This window comes from Myotis davidii, unplaced genomic scaffold (genome assembly GCF_000327345.1).
Source record: "Myotis davidii unplaced genomic scaffold, ASM32734v1 scaffold100, whole genome shotgun sequence".
Taxonomy (NCBI): domain Eukaryota; kingdom Metazoa; phylum Chordata; class Mammalia; order Chiroptera; family Vespertilionidae; genus Myotis; species Myotis davidii.
Window position 1 is genome coordinate 37667 of NW_006292691.1, and position 16791 is coordinate 54457.

Sequence of the window (16791 nt, forward strand, 5' to 3'; positions counted from 1 at the left end):
GGCCCTGCAGCCTGCACGGAGGGTCTGACGGGCCCCTGCAGCCTGCCCAGGGCTGGGCTCTGACGGGCTCTGGGGCATGTTCAAGGCCCTCACAGACCAGGGGCCTCACGGGAGGCTGCTCCAGGGAAGCCCCGGGTGAGACACACAGCAATGGCTCCTCCCGCCCCCTGCAGCCAGACAAGCCTTCCCTTTCCCGCAGATAGCTGTGTGTCATGGGGCTCCTTCCTGCTGTGACTGACGTGCGTTTCAAGCTGCAGCCCAGGCCAACGCGAAGCTCTGTCTTCATCGTCCCTGGGAACCAACCCCTCCCCTCGCGGGCCCAGCCTCTCCCAGCCCGGGCTCCCTGGCAGGGCCCAGGACACTCGGGAGGCCCGGATTCCCCAACAGCTGGGCAGCCAGGGTGTTTCTGACCGCAGCGGCCAAGGTGCCCACCCCAGGCCTCACCATGTCTCCGGGGCAGGTACTGAGGGTCCACCAGGCTGACCTGCTCCTTCCCAGAGATGTGACGGTGCAAAGTGATGGTGAAGTTGTCGGAAGGCGCAATGACCTCCTCGGGCGGCAGGACCACGGTGCACGCGCTGCCCCGGAAGACACACCGGTGCTTGCTGTCCGGCGCTTGGTTGCTGGAAAGGGTGTGCATCAGCACCAAGACGCTGCCGCGCCGGCCTGGCCCCCGCTGCTGTCACGGCGACCCCGTCCGTACCCCTGCCCTCTGCCCAGGTGGGCCTGGCCCCGCACCCTCACCTGGTGAAGAGGAGCCAGGGGCTGGGGCCCTGGCCCAGCTCTGGGGTCGACCAGTGGCAGTCAATCCTGAGGATGTTGTTGGTGAGGCAGGTGAAAGTTCCAGCCCCCGGCCCTGGGAGCAGGGACCGCTGGGAGCCCACAGAGGCTGCTGCGGGCAGGGAAGGGGGAGGGGAGGCTCTGGAAGCTGACACCCTAACAGGGCGGTCCCCAGGGAATGACAGCAGGAGAATTCATCAGGGCAGGGCTGGGAGGTCTGGACAGCGATGCTCTGGCCCGTGGCACGTGGGTGGGACTGGAGGCCAGGCTGGTCCCTGGAGGGCAGGTCCTAGCACAGTTCGGCCACACCCTCCCCGAGGTGTTTGACAGGCAGCCTGCCCCGCGGCCTCCCCCACCCGCCTCACGCGGTCACTGGCGCCCTCACCTCCTCCTTCTCCGGGCACCGAGACTCCCAAGCCGACCCAGAAGCAGACCCGGAGCCAGGTGCCCATCCCGCGCGTCAGGGCTGCCCTCTCCAAGGTCCAACCTGCAAGGGATGCGGCCCGTGAGGCCCTCCCTGTGAGGAGCGCTCCCCACGGTGCTCTGAATGGCTCGCCCCTTCACACTCACGTGTCCTGTGAACACGGTTGGGCACCGCTGTCCGAGCTGCACCAACAGGCCACCAGGCTCAGGTCAGTCGACCTGACGAAGACTCGAGGCTGCAGCAGACAAGAGGGGACCCTCACACTCAGCTCCGTGCCCGAGTCTGCCTGGAAGGCTCCTCTCTGGGAATGTCCTCTGCCAGCCCAGTCCCTGGCCCTGGCCCAGGTCCCATCCTGGACTCTGTGGCGTCTTGCCTGGTGGACTGTGGAACATGCATTACCCACTGGAATTCCCAGCAGACTTGTGAGGCAGGGAGCTGACCCCCAGGGCGGGAAGTGACTTGCCAAGGGTCACAAGGCCAACTTCTACCATCGCCTCTCTCCCCATGTCCCCTTCAATTAAGGCCTGTCCCAGCCCTCCGCTGCAGGAGGGCGGAGGATGGCAGGGGGGTGTCCATGCAACAGCGGGCACTTCCTAAACTCTGTGCCACACCCCATTCAGAGGTGCTAGGCCCCTGGGAGAGCAGAGGTTAGTGGAGACTCGGGCCCGGGTGTGAGGCAGTCCCTGGGTGCTGTGCAGGGAAGCCGCTGGTACCCTATCACCCCGTTTGCAGCTCCAGATGGCGCACTGATAGCCCCCAGGCAGGAAGCAGGGTCCGCCTGGTTACGCAAGCCTGATGGGTGATAAGGAGGCCGAAACGCTGCAGACACACACACCGACCTCAGCACACATGCTCCAGGAAGCAGACAGCACTCCAACCCTCCGTGTCCCCACAGACTATCTACGTACCCACAGGCCAGACCCCGTGCAAATCAGGGAGACCTCACCCTTCCCTAGAATGAAGTGCCACGGGTGCCCTTAGCCACAGCGCTCGTCTGCAGCGTCTTCCCCCTCCTGCTCAGTCACAGGTGGAGGTGGGGAGCCGCCTGACCACAACGCACTCTCGGGGCGTGTGAAGACGGGATCAGAGAGAGCACCAGGCCCCGGGGGGAGCGGGGGCCCAGCAGGCCCCATCCCCAGGGTGGAGGGACACGTGCATCTGTGCAGAAGCAGGCCAGCCCAGCTCAGGCTCATCCAGGAGCCAGGAGCTCACGAGAATGGAATACAGTGGCTCCACGCTCAGCAGGCCCGGGGGCCAGGACCCGCCCTGGGGAGCAGCGGAGGGTTGCGGGGGATCATCCTGGGGGTGGGGGGTCCTTGCCTCTCCTTGGCAGAGAACACCTCTGTCTATACCTAGAGAGCTGGCTAGAGTGGGGCCACCACCCTCCCACAAATGAGGAAACCGAGGCCCAGAGAAACCAGGCACCTGCCCAATACCCGGCACCTCTGTTCTTGGCTCCCATTCAAGCCTGTGAGCTCACAGGGAACCATTGGTCTCTCTCTTCAGGGCTCCTCCAGCGAGAGGCGGGACATTATTGAGGCAGGGCCACCCCCATCCTTGACGACAGGCCCGGGGCCAGGTGGTGCAGAAACCCCTCCTGCTTACTGGCTGGTCCTGTAGGAGGCATTGGGATGACGCCGTGAGGACCAATCACTCTCAGGGGTGGCTGTAGAGCAGCAAGGGACATCCCCTTGAACTGAGATGCTCCCTAAGACCTCTAGTCCTGTGGGGAGCCCCTCCCCATAGCCCCCCATCTCCTCCATGGCCTCAGCGTCAAGGTCAGCTTGCCTGCCATGGTTTCCTGGACCATCAGAAAGTCGTGGGCTGCCTCGCAGCTGGATCCCTGCCTCAGGACCCACAGACACCACAGGACCATACTACTCAGTCCCTCAGCTCCCCGGCCCAGCCCAGGCAGGCAGGCTGGGGGCTGGCGGGGGCCCTGGGATCCTTGGTGGCACCCCTCCAGTCGGCTTCACACCAGTCACTGCACCCACTTCCTGCCCCTTTAACACGGAATCTGTTTTCTAGTTTTCGTGGAGAGGGAGCGATACCCCTGCTATTCTCCCTGGCAGACAGAGGGGGTGAGGTGGACGCTGCTAATTAAACGGGCGCTTGTCCTCTGTCTTCTCTCTGCCCTTCCTGCTTGGGAGGAGGGATAAATTCAGGCCCCAGCCCATGCCCCCCAGAACTGCTGGAGCCTGGGGGATGCGGGGACTGTGCTAGGAAATGGGACCAGAAGTGGGAGTGGACCCCACCTCCCCCCTTGGGTCACAAAAGCACATGTGGGCCCCCCCCCCGCCCCGATGGCACCGATGGAACCCCGGATGCTGCTGGGCAGTAGATGCGGAGGACGCTGTGCTTCCTGTGGGTGCTCAGTGGGTGGGAAGGGCAGGGCCCAGGAGAGGTCAAGGCGGCTGCAGGAAGGGGATGGTGGCCCCAGGAGGGGGCGGGGAGGGGCGCTCCATCAGGGGCGCATGTCTGGGAAACATGGACACAGCGGGCAGGAGCTGTGGGAGAGGTGAGGGCTGGACCCACAGGGCCTCGGGTGGGTAAGGGCGCACACAGAGGGCGGGCTCAGGGCAGGGGAAGGAGAGGCTGAGGATGGAGTCAGAGGGGCAGAGGGGAGCCTCGGAACTCACGTGGCTCCTGCTGGTCTGCGCTCCAGCCCTGGCTCCCTGCGGGTTTTTTGAAAAAAGGTTGTGTTACTTAAAATTTTTGGAAATAATTGGACTATGAGCTCTTACCTATGTGGAGATTCTTCTTCCATTACCAGTTTTTGAGATACCAAAGGACCCCCTGCCCGGCCTCCTTCCCCATCAAGGGCCTCCTCCTCCGGGAAGCCCTCCCTGAGCACCCCAGTCTGCCTCCCCAGCAGACAATGGGCGCAGAAAGCCGGCAGTAGCCATGGGTCAGGGCTAGAATAAGGGTGTTGACACAGCTCTCTTTGGGGGTCTTGGACACTAAACGGGGAATCATAACACCCCTCCCCTGCCAGCACCTTCCCCAGTGCCCTGCTGCCCCTTTGCAGCCCCCACATCAGGCGAGAACCTGTCTGATTTATGTTGTGCCCCCTGCACCCACCCTAAATGTTCAAGAAACGCACCCCGAAACCACCTGCAGAAGCTGCCTGCTTCTAGTCAGTGCAAATGCTGTGGGCTCCTGGGAAGAGCGCTCTGGACATTATTGAGCAAGAACCTTGCTCCCTTCCTCCACTTGGCTGAACAAACCCTCAAATCCCACCCCCACCGCGGCCCCTCCCTCAGCTCCAAGGGGGGCTATCCCCCGACTCCCCGCTCCTCTCCGCCCTAAACCCCCCAAAGGCATGAGGATGTGGAGACACTGCCACCCCAGGGCCTGGACCTCATCTCCACCCGTGGGCACAGCTGGGACCATCCCCTGGAATGCCCATTCGCACCCACCCGTGCCCCCAGAGTTCAGCTCAGCCACCGGGGAGCAGAGCCACTTCCATAGAGAAACCGCCTGACAAACGCAGTGCCCTTCCCTCTGCCCAGCGGCACCCACGGCCCCTACAGGCCTGGACGTGACAGCTGCCAGCTGTGGCCAGCAGTGCACTCTGCTCTCCCTGGAGGTGCCCCAGGCAAGGACACCGGAGGAGGTAGAACTCGGGGGTGCTCCCGGGCACCCCCTTCCAGGGCTCACACCCGGGGAAGGCGGCTGCCGGCCCTCCCTGTGTCTGAGGTTCGGGCTGACATGAGTGGGTGGGACGTTCCCGTTACACACTCACCTTGCCAGATGCATCTGCTGGGTCCCATGGCAGGACAGTCCCTGTGCTGGCGGCAAAGCCCCTCGGCCTGATCCAGGAGATAAGTGCCCCGGGGGCGGTGACGCAGCCTCAGCCTCGCACGGCAGGCTGACACCGGCCGCCCACACCTAAACCACGAGCAGTGAAACAGCCATCCGGGGGGAGGGGGTGGGGGAGGAGGGGGACGGGTGACTGTCACCACTCGTCATAAGCCCAGGAATTATGAGGTGGGACCACGTTGATTCCCTGTGAGGCTGAAGGTTCCCCCGGGACTTTGGCGACTTGTCCATTGATTGGTGGAGGAGCATCTGTTGTATTCGTCCCCAGGGACACCACTGGGTGCCTTACTGTGGTCCCAGGAGGCGAGGACCGTGGCCAGGCACAGGGCCGCGGCTGGTCCCCTTCCAGGCTTCTCTGAGACCTGAGGTGCAGACTGCTCTCCAGGAAGGCAATCTGGGAGCCACGGGGATGGAGAGGGCAGGAAACATAAAGAAAAGTCAGGGTCTGTTAAAGGAAACAGTACAGAAGGAAATAACAGTGGGAGCTGCCTTTTCTCTCCCCCCAGGGGTAGCCCTTGTGAGAAGGCAGGCACAGACGGACCAGACATTTCTAAGCTCAGATGCACATTTTTAAAATTTTTTTAATTGATTTTAGAGAGGAAGGGAGGGGGGAGAGGGGAGGAGAGAGAGAGAGAGAGAGAGAAACATAAATGATGAGAGAGAATCATTGATCGGCTGCCTCCTGCACACCCCTTACTGCACACCCACAACCTAGGCATGTGCCCTTGACCGGAATCGAACCTGGGGCCCTTCAGTCCACAGGCCGACGCTCTATCCACTGAGCCAAACCAGCTGGGGCTCAGGTGCATTCTTAATGGGCTCATACTGTGCTCTGAGCCTCACAGCCTCCTTGCTCCTCTGGCTATTTTCAACACTTTCCAGGTCAGCACAAAAACACACCCTGTGCCTTTAATGGTAGTACATGCTGTGGTTTCATAATCCCGCCAATGGCTGTTTGATTGTTGCCTATATATGCTATTTGAATTTCTATTGAGATATAATTTCCATATAACATTCCAGTGTATAGATGCTATTTTAAATGAAGGTAGTGAACACTTCTGGGCATGGATCTTTAATCACCAGAACGAGTACTTCTGTACAAAAAATGGCTGCGGTGGAATTGTAGGTCTAAGGTTCAGCATTTTAAAAAATCTATAGCTACTGCTCTGGCTGGTATGACTCAGCCGGTTGGAGCATCGTCCCATACACCAGAAGGTCGCAGGTTTGATTCCCAATCAGGGCACATATCCAGGTTACAGGTTCAATCCCCCAGTCAGAATGCATACAGAAGGCAACCCATTGACGTATCTCTCTCACATCAATGTTTTTCTCTAGCTCTCTCTCTAAAATCAATCCTCTCTTTCTTCATCCCTCTCTCCTTTCTTCATCCCTCTCTAAAATCAATTTTTTTAATAATAAAAATTAAAAATAAATCTCACCATTAAAAAAAAGTCCAGATACTGCCAAGTGGCCCTCCAAAAATGTACCAACTTCTACTCCCACCAGAAGTGTGAGATTGCCTGTGACCCTCACCAACAGTATATGCGTTATCAGTGTTTTTAATCTTTGACAATCTGATAGGCAACGATATTTCAATGTTGGTTTTCTCCGCACTTGGCTATTAGTGAAGATAAGCATCTTTTCACATACTTACTGGCTGTGTGTTCCTTTCGGTACCAAATAAGTCACATTTCGGTGTGTGTACGTGCCTGCGTTTATCTGTGAGAGTGCCTGTGTGCGCACATGTGTGTGCGTTGTGTTCTGGGCATCAGAACATCTTGGGCGAGGCTTGGGTACCTCAGAGCTGCAGCTCTCTGGAGCCTGAGAACACCAGGACCCATGGAGACCTGGAATCGCAGGCTCACGCCCAGGAAATACCTTACGAACGATCAGGGACATAATCACATTTCTTTCTAATATTTACGTTTCTTGTTTTATTTGTATTTATTGATTTTTAGACAGAGGGAAAGATAGAGACATCAATTTGTTGTTCCACTTATTTATGCATTCACTGTACTTATGATTCTTGTATGCGCCCTGACTAGGGATCGAACCTGCAGCCTTGCGTATCAGGACAATGCTCTAACCAACTGAGCTACCTGGCCAGGGCACTAATATTTAAATTTCAATCAGCTTGGTCCCCTTTACAAGGAAGTACTTTTATACTCACTGGAGTCTCCCCTTTGCTAGTATCTTCATCAAAAGAGCTTCCTTCCTTCTGTCTATCAGGGCCTCCCTCCACCTTGCTGAAGCTAGAATTTACTGCAGGGGTCCTCAAACTTTTTAAACAGGGGGCCAGTTCACTGTCCCTCAGACCATTGGAGGCCGGACTATAGTTTAAAAAAAAACTATGAACAAATTCTTATGCACACTGCACATAGGACACCACAGCGTTTTTTATTTTGAAGTAAAACAACAAAACGGGAACAAATACAATATTTGTATTTGCATGTGGCCCACGGGCCGTAGTTTGAGGATCCCTGACTTACTGCCTTAAAACAAATAGAACACACCGCCTACACCAGGGGTGGGCAAACTTTTTGTGAGTGCGTGCCAAAACCAGCAAAATCTCTGACTCAAATTTCTTCTGCGTGCCAACCCTAATTTTTTGAGAACATGTTACGTCTACTTGATATCTCTTAAGGTGTACGTATGTGAAGAACCTTGAAGAAATAATAAAATTCATTCGAGCAACAAAAACGCAGTATATGATGATGAAAAATACATTTATTTTTTAAGGTATACATGTACACTGATAGTCTGACAGAAAACTTTATGACTCAGTTTGATATTATCAGTGGGACTTTTGCTGCTGCATCACTGATGACAGAGATTTTACATCAGGTTTATATTTCGTGACCTTTAGGGATATGCAGGAGCTACTACTTTCATCCATCAGCCTACTCCTATTACGAGACTTAACAAAATTCATCACTGAGAACAAAGATTCACAAGCATATGTGGATGAAACCAAAACACTGGTTGGTTGGGGATGGGGGAAAAAAAAAAAGTCAGCCATGTCTACCCATGAAAACATTTGTAAGTCTAGTTCCTCTAGTTTTATGCTGTCTGGAAACCTCATGAATTTTGCTGTCTCTTCCAGGCCTCTGAATTTTGCAAATCTGAAGAAGAACTGCTCAATAGTTGACTCGATGATGTTTAAAACAGCTTCTGAAGGCTTTGACAGTCTGTCTGTCATCTTTTGAGAGGTCTTTGATGTGCCTCTTGAGGTTTGGGAAATATCTAAATCTCTCACCACCCACATCCCTCTTAAGACTTCCAGTTTCTTTTCAAAAGCCTTTATGTAGCCAAACATAACATCAAGTGTCTTGCCAGTTCCTTGTAACTTAACATTTAAGTCATTCAAATGTTCACAAAAATTGTAAATGGAAGATTATAAGAGAGGGTTTCGCGTGCCAGCAAAAGTTACTGGCGTGCCATGTTTGGCACAGGTGCCAGGGGTTGCCCACCCCTGGCCTACACCATGATCCCAAAGAGGAGACCACAAAGGCTGGAAAGAAAAAAGCCAGAGAGGAGATCCCAAATTCTGCAACTAAGCTCTACCAAAATCTCTGAATGACCCCTGACCTACATGTGCACAAGCCCATGCCAGCAGCCCAGCAAAGGTTAAACAACCTGAACAGAGATTGCAACTGCTATAGGTCTAACCAATGGACACGGACAACGGGGTGAGGACACGGAGTGGGGGGGGGGGGGGGGTAGAGGGTAACGTGGGGACAAGGACACATATGTAATATCTTAATCAATAAAAAATATATTTAAAAAAAAGAGAGAGACACAGAGTTGAGTTTGTAATAAAAAAAAAAAAAAAACTCTTCAGAGAAACGTACCAGAATCCATTCACAATTTCCAAATAAATCCAAAACCATTAAACATATGAAGGAACAGAACTATGTAACCCATACATAAGAGGAAAGACAAGCAATAGACAGATTCCCAAAACTAAATTGTTAGAAATAGCACAGGTTTTAAGGCAGCTACTCTAACCTCAAAGATATAAAGGAAACTGTGCCCCCGATGTATAAATAGGAAATCTCAGAGAAATCGCAACTAAAAAAAGAACCAAAAGGAAAGTATATGAGTGAAAAATATAGCATCTTAAACAAAAGGGACACATCGTAACCGCACAGAAAACAAGACGGAGCCTTAACCAGAAGGAATCTCTGAAAGAAGCGAGGCGATTGGTGTTTGAGCGGATTGACCCAGGAAATCACATCCTAAACAACACACAGGCGAGGGCATCTGAGGAAGTCGACACGGTGCCCTCCCTGGGCAGCGAAAGGGAGCCAGGCTGGTCCCGGACAATCACCAGGATGAGTGGGTCCTACATGTGGAGCAGCGGAGCAGGTCGGCTCGCTCCCCACACCTGCGCTTGTGCCAGGCAGTCCTCGCAGAGGCATCTACTCGCAGAGTCCTTCGCTGGACACGTAAGACTTGGGAAGGCCAGTCAGTGCCTCTTTGCCAAGAAAATACACTGCTGGCACCCTGACATCCCACCTCCTCCCATAATAACTGGAGAGAAATAGAAAACAACATCCATGGACAGACGGAAAGCATCAGACACAAAGAACAAGCAACATAAATTCTCACAACCCTGTGAGATACACCAGGTGTGAGCAAACTACAGCCCACAGGCAAAATCCAGCCCACCCTTTTTTTTTTTTTACAAAAAACTCTGAGCTAACCCTGGCCAGTTTGGCTCAGTGGATATAGAGCATCGGCCTGCAGACTGAAGGGTCCCAGGTTCGATTCCGGTCAAAGGCATGTATCTTGGTTGCAGGCACATACTCAGTCGGGAGTGTGCATGAGGCAGCTGATCGATGTTTCTCTCTCATCGATGTTTCTACTCTCTACCCCTCTCCCTTTCTCTCTGTAAAAAAAATCAATAAAAATTTTTTTTTAAAAAATCTGTGAGCTAAAAATAGCGTATACATTTTTAAATGGTTGGGGGAGGGGGATTGCTTTAGAAATTACATGACACATGAAAATATTATAAAATTCAAATGTCAGCATCCACAGTTTTTCTTTTGTGTTTAATATTTATTGTTGGAAGTATCAAGCGCCCAGTGTTACTGAAGCACAACCACACTCATTTATTTGCACTGCCTACAGCTGCTTTCACTCTATAACGCAGCATTGAGTGTGACAACAGTGTTTCATATGGCCATTCGGCACACTTACAGCTCAGTGGTCATCACTCAGCACCTCAAGGGCCACCATACTGTTGTGCTGCAACATTTATTTTTTTCTGATTCTTACCAGTGCATACCTATAATGTTGTTGGGGTCCAACCCCAACAGGTCCAGGGGTTCCCAAAGGTGTGGACGGAGTTGGCGAAGAAAAAATGACATGGAGACAGCATTCAGTTGATCAGCATAGCGAGGTTCTCTAGCCAGGTTCTGTCCAGGATCTCCAGCCAGGTTCTAGCCAGGATCTCCAGTCAGGTTCTGTGTTTTATTATCTTGTTACATCTGTATTTATACCAGTTCTGTGAACTGAAAGGTCCCAGGTTTGATTCCGACCAAAGGCACATGCCCGGGTTGCAGGCTCCATTCCCAGTGGGGGACTTGCAGGAGGCAGCCGATCCATGATTCTCTCTCATCGTGGATGTTTCTATCTTTCTCTCTCTCTCTTCCTTCCTCTCTGAAATCAATAAAAAAATAAATAAACTCTGAACATCACTAATCAGGGGGGAAATGCAAATCAAAACCTCACACCTGTCAGAATGGCTATTATCAAATAAGTGACCTTGGTTAGAACACATAGCGCCAAGAAGGTGAGCAAACATATTAAGAACAGTATGCCATATACGCCAGGTCCCTTGAAACATATGTTGTGCAGATGTTTCTTCCCTGCAGCAACTGTGTCAAGCAGCAAGGATGGACCAGCTTCCGGCATAATGTCAAAACAAGAAAAGTGAACTCTAGCCCTGGCCAGGTGTCTCTGTTAGTTGGAGCATCATCCTGTATACCAAAAGGTTGTGGGTCCAATTCCTGGTCAGGGCACACACCTGGGTTGTGGGTTCAATCGATGCATGCGGGAGGCAGCCGATCAATGTTTCTTTCTCACATCAATGTTTCTCTTTTTTTCTCTCTCTCTCACCACATAGTCTCCTCAGGTGAGGATTTAAATAAATAAATATGTGAACAAGTAAGTAAATAAATAAGAAGTGAACTCTGGCCCTAGCCAGTTTGGCTCAGTGGATAGAGCATCGGCCTGTGAACTGAAAGGTCCCAGGTTTGATTCCGACCAAAGGCACATGCCTGGGTTGCAGGCTCCATTCCCAGTGGGGGACTTGCAGGAGGCAGCCGATCCATGATTCTCTCTCATCGTGGATGTTTCTATCTTTCTCTCTCTCTCTTCCTTCCTCTCTGAAATCAATAAAAAAATAAATAAACTCTGAACATCACTAATCAGGGGGGAAATGCAAATCAAAACCTCACACCTGTCAGAATGGCTATTATCAAAAAGACAAGAAATAAGTGTTGGTGAGGATGTAGAGAAAAGGGAACCCTTGTGCACTGTTGGTGGGATTGTAAATTGGTGCAACTACTGTGGAAAACAGTACAGAAGTTCCACAAAATATTAAGAATATCACTACCAGCCCTAGCTGGTTTGGCTCTGTGGATAGAGCAGCGGCCTTCGGACTAAAGGGTCCCAGGTTTGATTCTGGTCAAGGGCACATGCCTGGGTTGTGGGCTTGATCCCCAGTAGGGGGTGTGAAGGAGGCAGCCGACCAGTGATTCTCTCTCATCATTGATGTTTCTCTTTCTCTCCCTCTCCCTTCCGCTCTGAAATGAATAAAAATATTTTTTTTAAAAAAGAATATAACTAGCAGATGATCCAGCAATTCCTCTTCTTGGTATTTATCTAAGAATATGAAAACACTAATTTAAAAGATATATGTCCCCCTATTTTCATTGCAGCATTATTTATAATGGCCAAGATATGGAACCAACTTAAGTGTCCACTGAAAGATGGCTGGATAACATTGTGGTCCAGATATACAATGAAATATTACGCGGCCATGAAAAAGAATGAAATCTTACCATTTGTGACATGGATGAACCTGGAGGGCATTCTACTAAGTGAAATAAGTCAGACAGAAAAGGACAAAAACCATATGATTTTACTCATATGTGGGATATAAAAGAAAAAACTCACAAATGAATGAACAAAACACAAACTCATAGACACAGAGAACAGAATGGCAGTTACTAGAGGTGAAATGGGGTGGGGGAGGCAAAATGGGTAAAAGAGGTCAAATATATGGTGATGCAAGGAAACTAGATATTTGGGAATGAGCACTCAATAGAGTATCCAGGTATCAAATAATGCTGTACCCCTGAAATTTACATATAATATTATTAGCAATGTTACCTCAACTTATAAAAATTAAAAAAATTTTAAGTGAACTTATATAAACATTACGCTTTTAAGGCATGGTGTAGGGTGGATTATTTTGTCATCAAATTGGATGGCAAAGGATTGTGTTTACTGTGCAGTGACACCACAGCTAGTTGACATTACCAGACTAAGCACCCATCGCTGGCTTCCATACACAACAAATTTCTTCACAAAAATTAAAAGTTAAAACAAGACAACCAAATTAAATTTCCAAGTGGTTCATTTGTTCACCAAGCAAGGAAATCTACTTACTTATGGTGACTTAATTGTGTTTGATTGCTGCAGCTAAAGAAGTGTGTCCCGAGAAAATGAAATTAAGACGATCAGCCTTTAGGTGAAAACAGTTGTCTTAAAACTTAAGGAGCCCTAACCGGTTTGGCTCACTGGATAGAGCGTCAGCCTGCGGACTGAAGGGTCCCAGGTTCAATTCTGGTCAAGGGCATGTACCTTGGTTGCGGGCACATCCCAAGTAGGGAGCATGCAGGAGGCAGCTGATCAATGTTTCTCTCTCATCGATGTTTCTAACTCTCTATCCCTCTCCCTTCCTCTCTGTAATAAATCAATAAAATATTTTTTAAAAAAAAAACAAAACTTAAGGACACTGGCAGCAACATTAATGGTCAATTAAAAATGAGGTGAATGCTTTGAAGTCATTTTTCTTGGCTCTTGCTGAATCCGCAGTTGTTAGTGAAATTGCCCAATGGTTGTTTGTGTCTTCGAGGAGTCAACACCTCATCGCTTAGTTCGGAAGTGGACTGAAGAATTCGCCTTTATGCACAGTCTGCAAGGAACAACGAACCGCTGCAGGCAAGAATGTTTTCAAAGTTGAGGAGACACTAATTCAGTAGAACTTGAAGTGAAATCTGCTAATATGTGTTATCATTGACGGTGGTAAAAAATATACATGAAGCATGAAAAAGGTGTGCAAATTTACAAAGCCTGTGAAAACATAAAGTGCTTAAAGACTATGGTTCTTCACTGTATTAATCATCAGCAAGCATTTTGAGGGAAATATTTGATCTCTCATCAGTACTGAATGTCAACCATGAATCCACGTACTTAACTAGCATTAACATCACATTTGCATTAAATTTTGATGACAAGGAACACTACTAACTTTGAACCCCAATTAAACAAAAATGGTACCCCATTATGTTCTCTTTTTTAAAATATATTTTTATTGATTTCAGAGCAGAAGGGAGAGGGAGAGAGGGATAGAAACATCAATGATGAGAGAATCATTGATCGGCTGCCTCCTGCAGGCCCCCTACGGGAGATCTAGCCACCAACCTTTTGGTGCACAGGATTACACCCATACCGGCCAGGGCTGCCCCAAGCTAGTTTAAAGTGTCCTTTTTCTTTCCGGAGTGGAAGAAGAAAACACGAAGTATAAAAACATAGTACCTAATATATTTAGTGTAATGATAAGAATAGAAATAAAAAATTTAAATCCACATTATTAGAAATTTTGTAACCGGTTTAGTCCTAAGTATAGTAGTTAAGTTTGGAATCATGATTTGTGGTTTGACATCTACTTCTTAAGTCATTTAAAACACTGAGAAGGCAATATTAAACTTTTCATTTTAATTAAATATTCAGAATAAATTTTGATTAAATTAAGTTTGCACTTAACAGTTAAATATTTAGGAACAACTAATGTACTAAATAAGTTTTACTTTATTAGTTATGCAAACAATATAAATATTTAAGAGTGTTGGTTGATGGTAAAAGAATGTCAATTGCCCAATAAATGTGAAAGATGAACGAACAGGACCTTAAAAATAGTATAATTAGTTGTGGATAATCTTCCCCACACGCAAAATCTCCCTGGACATTAATGAGTTCATCCACCAACTGGCAGGTGGGCTACCCATTTCCGGACACCCAGGCCAACAATAGCAGCTGCGCTACCCATTTCCGCCACACCAGCAAAGGCCCTCAGGGCACAAGTGCTCGCTCCCAGCTGGAAACCCACTCTGAGGAATAAGGTAAACAGACACTACGCAGCTGGGCCAGCCTGGCTCTAGTCCCTCCAGCGGTGTCCGCACTGCGCATTGCAGCACTTGTAGAAGGTGGTCATGGGCTCGTCTGCAGAGCGCGTCTGAAGCTGCATGAAATAGGCACGCGGATGCTCACATTTGGGACACGGCTCTAGAAACAAGAAAAACAAACATGGGACCCACATTAAAAAAATGTCTGTGACCAACATACCTGTTAGAAGTAGGTGTTAAGGTGAATGACAGCAAAGACCTTCCTGGCTTATCTGGTGTCCCTGGTACCCTGATATAAGGCACAAACAGTGGTCTCGTCTCATTCCCAATATGATCCCACACTGGGGGAATCCAGGAGTTTGAAAACACCCCTCCTCCCCTCCCTGGGTCCCACTTTTCCTCTCAAATCTGGCTGAAGGCTGGTTGGAAACAAAACACAAAAGGCGACTTATGGCTGTTGTGTGAGTGACAGGTCCACACCTGCAGATTCCTCCTCCTCCAGTCCAGGTGCACATCCACCACCCGGGCAGCAGAAAGCCCTCTCATCCCCCAGAGAAAACCCCATGGATGACCAATCCACTTCCTCTTGTGTTTAGGGATCCATTTTGGCAGTTAGTATCTCAGCTGTTCTTACCGAGACCTCACCACGCAGTCCACACCTTTTCAGAGGGCGCCGAGGCACGAATTTACCTTCAGAATGATCCCACTTTGAGAAACCAACCCCGCTCTTGATGAAAACACCTCCAAACACTCTCACACCACCATTCTGAACATTTGATATAATAATTCATTCTTTTTAAAAATATATATATTTTTATTGATTTCAGAGAGGAAGGGAGAGGGAGAGAGAGAGAGAGATAGAAACATCAATGATGAGAGAGAATCATTGATTGGCTGCCTCCTGCAAACCCCCCACTGGGGATTGAGCCCACAACCCGGGCATGTCCCCTTGACCGGAATCGAACCCAGGACCCTTCAGTCCAAAGGCTGATGCTCTATCCATTGAGCCAAACCAGCTAGGGCCATAATCCATCCTTTAATGACAAATTCTACCATTGCTAATGTTTTAACATAGCAGATATGGGTGTTCGTCTATAGGGGAAAGAGAGTACTAATCATGACTTAGCTCTTCCTCCTATCAATACTGGCTGTGTGTAGGGCTCTCTGTCTTTCTTTCGTCAGAAATAAACCTCTATCAGAAATAAACCAATACTTGAAATAAACATTTATTTTACTGAGACTGTAGTGTAATGCTCTCTGGTATTAACTTGTAAAACTCTGCATTAGAACAAAAAGAGGATTTTTTTCCCCCTTAGACTGATTTCTATTGCTCCTGTCATTGTTGCTATCATAGCTACCACATGTTCAGTGCCCATGACGTGCCCAACACTGCATAATTCGCTTTGTGCTCTTACAATTTTTGAGTATAAATTAGCCCCAGAGAGGTCAAGGGACCAAGGCCGTCAAACAGGAAGAAGTCACCCCAAGTCTCTAACTCAGGTCAGTGTGGCTCCAAGGCCTGTGCCAGCATTATCTGTGCAACAAGTAAGTTATTTAAAAACAAACGAACGCACTTTCTAGTTTTAGAAGCCCCCCTCACAGAAGCGGTCACAGGTTCTGACATGCAGCAGCAGCCAGCGCTCGGGCTCACCCACAGCTCAGCAATGCACAAGCTCCCCTCTCACCTGCAGTGGAGTCCACGTTCTCCCAGGCGGCCGCCCCACCCAGCACGTCATCCACTTCTTTCAGCTTCGGATACTTCCGATTCGTCACCTACAGACAATGGCAAGTCTTCAAACGCTGCCCGTTAGTGAACATACTGATCTGGGCCATCACACCCCGCCCCCGCCCCTGCCCGCGAGGGCCTCCCTCCCCAGCAGCCCCTCCAGCCACAGCCTGGAGAGCTGCTGAATGAAAACCATGTTCTCGCTGCCGGGGAGCAGCACTGCCTTGGAATGTGAAGACCTGTTGGCATGCAGGCCCCGGCAATGGGGCCGCGGGACGGGAAGTCCGCCAAGAGGCTGGGGTGCTGCTGGGGCCAAGGAGCACCTCAGGGCGCGGACTCAGAGAAACGAGGCTCGGGAGAGGGCGCGGTGTCAGCTTCCCTCTGCGCGGGGACTGGCTGCCGAGGGTCCTGGACGCGGGACCGGCTCATCCGACTCGGGCGGTAACAGGGCCGCTCTGGCTGCCGCTGTGACCACAGCGAAGGGGGCACCTGCGACCACGGAGCCCCGGGGGAGGGAACGGCGATAACCAGGGGAGGGACCGATTCTAGGGCCGGATTCTAGGGGGACTCCAAGGCAGAGACGACGGGACGCGGGTGACAGACGGGCGGGTGGAGGCGGA

The 16791-nt window shown here is 50.4% G+C and overlaps 3 protein-coding genes across 3 annotated transcripts in view; 1 reads left to right on the top strand and 2 right to left on the bottom strand.

Moving 5' to 3' along the window:
- The window catches only part of IL9R (interleukin 9 receptor), a 12124-nt gene extending 7147 nt beyond the window's left edge, over positions 1-4977 (bottom strand). Inside the window, exons 1-4 of the mRNA XM_015565589.1 lie at positions 4950-4977; positions 1166-1267; positions 745-856; positions 445-623 (exon numbers count right to left, since the gene is read on the bottom strand). Coding sequence (XP_015421075.1) covers positions 445-623; positions 745-856; positions 1166-1267; positions 4950-4977 — 421 coding nt within the window. The remainder of the gene's footprint in view (positions 1-444; positions 624-744; positions 857-1165; positions 1268-4949) is intronic.
- A 9040-nt stretch (positions 4978-14017) lies between these two features.
- Positions 14018-16420, bottom strand: POLR3K (polymerase (RNA) III (DNA directed) polypeptide K, 12.3 kDa). The gene is made up of 3 exons (XM_006766196.2): positions 16376-16420; positions 16131-16218; positions 14018-14605 (listed from the first exon to the last, which is right to left on the bottom strand). The coding sequence occupies exons 1-3, from the start codon at positions 16418-16420 to the stop codon at positions 14478-14480; spliced, it is 261 nt and encodes an 86-aa protein (XP_006766259.1). The 3' UTR covers positions 14018-14477.
- A 13-nt stretch (positions 16421-16433) lies between these two features.
- Positions 16434-16791, top strand: part of SNRNP25 (small nuclear ribonucleoprotein, U11/U12 25kDa subunit) — a 3205-nt gene continuing 2847 nt past the window's right edge. The window contains exon 1 of the mRNA XM_006766197.1: positions 16434-16538. Coding sequence (XP_006766260.1) covers positions 16434-16538 — 105 coding nt within the window. The remainder of the gene's footprint in view (positions 16539-16791) is intronic.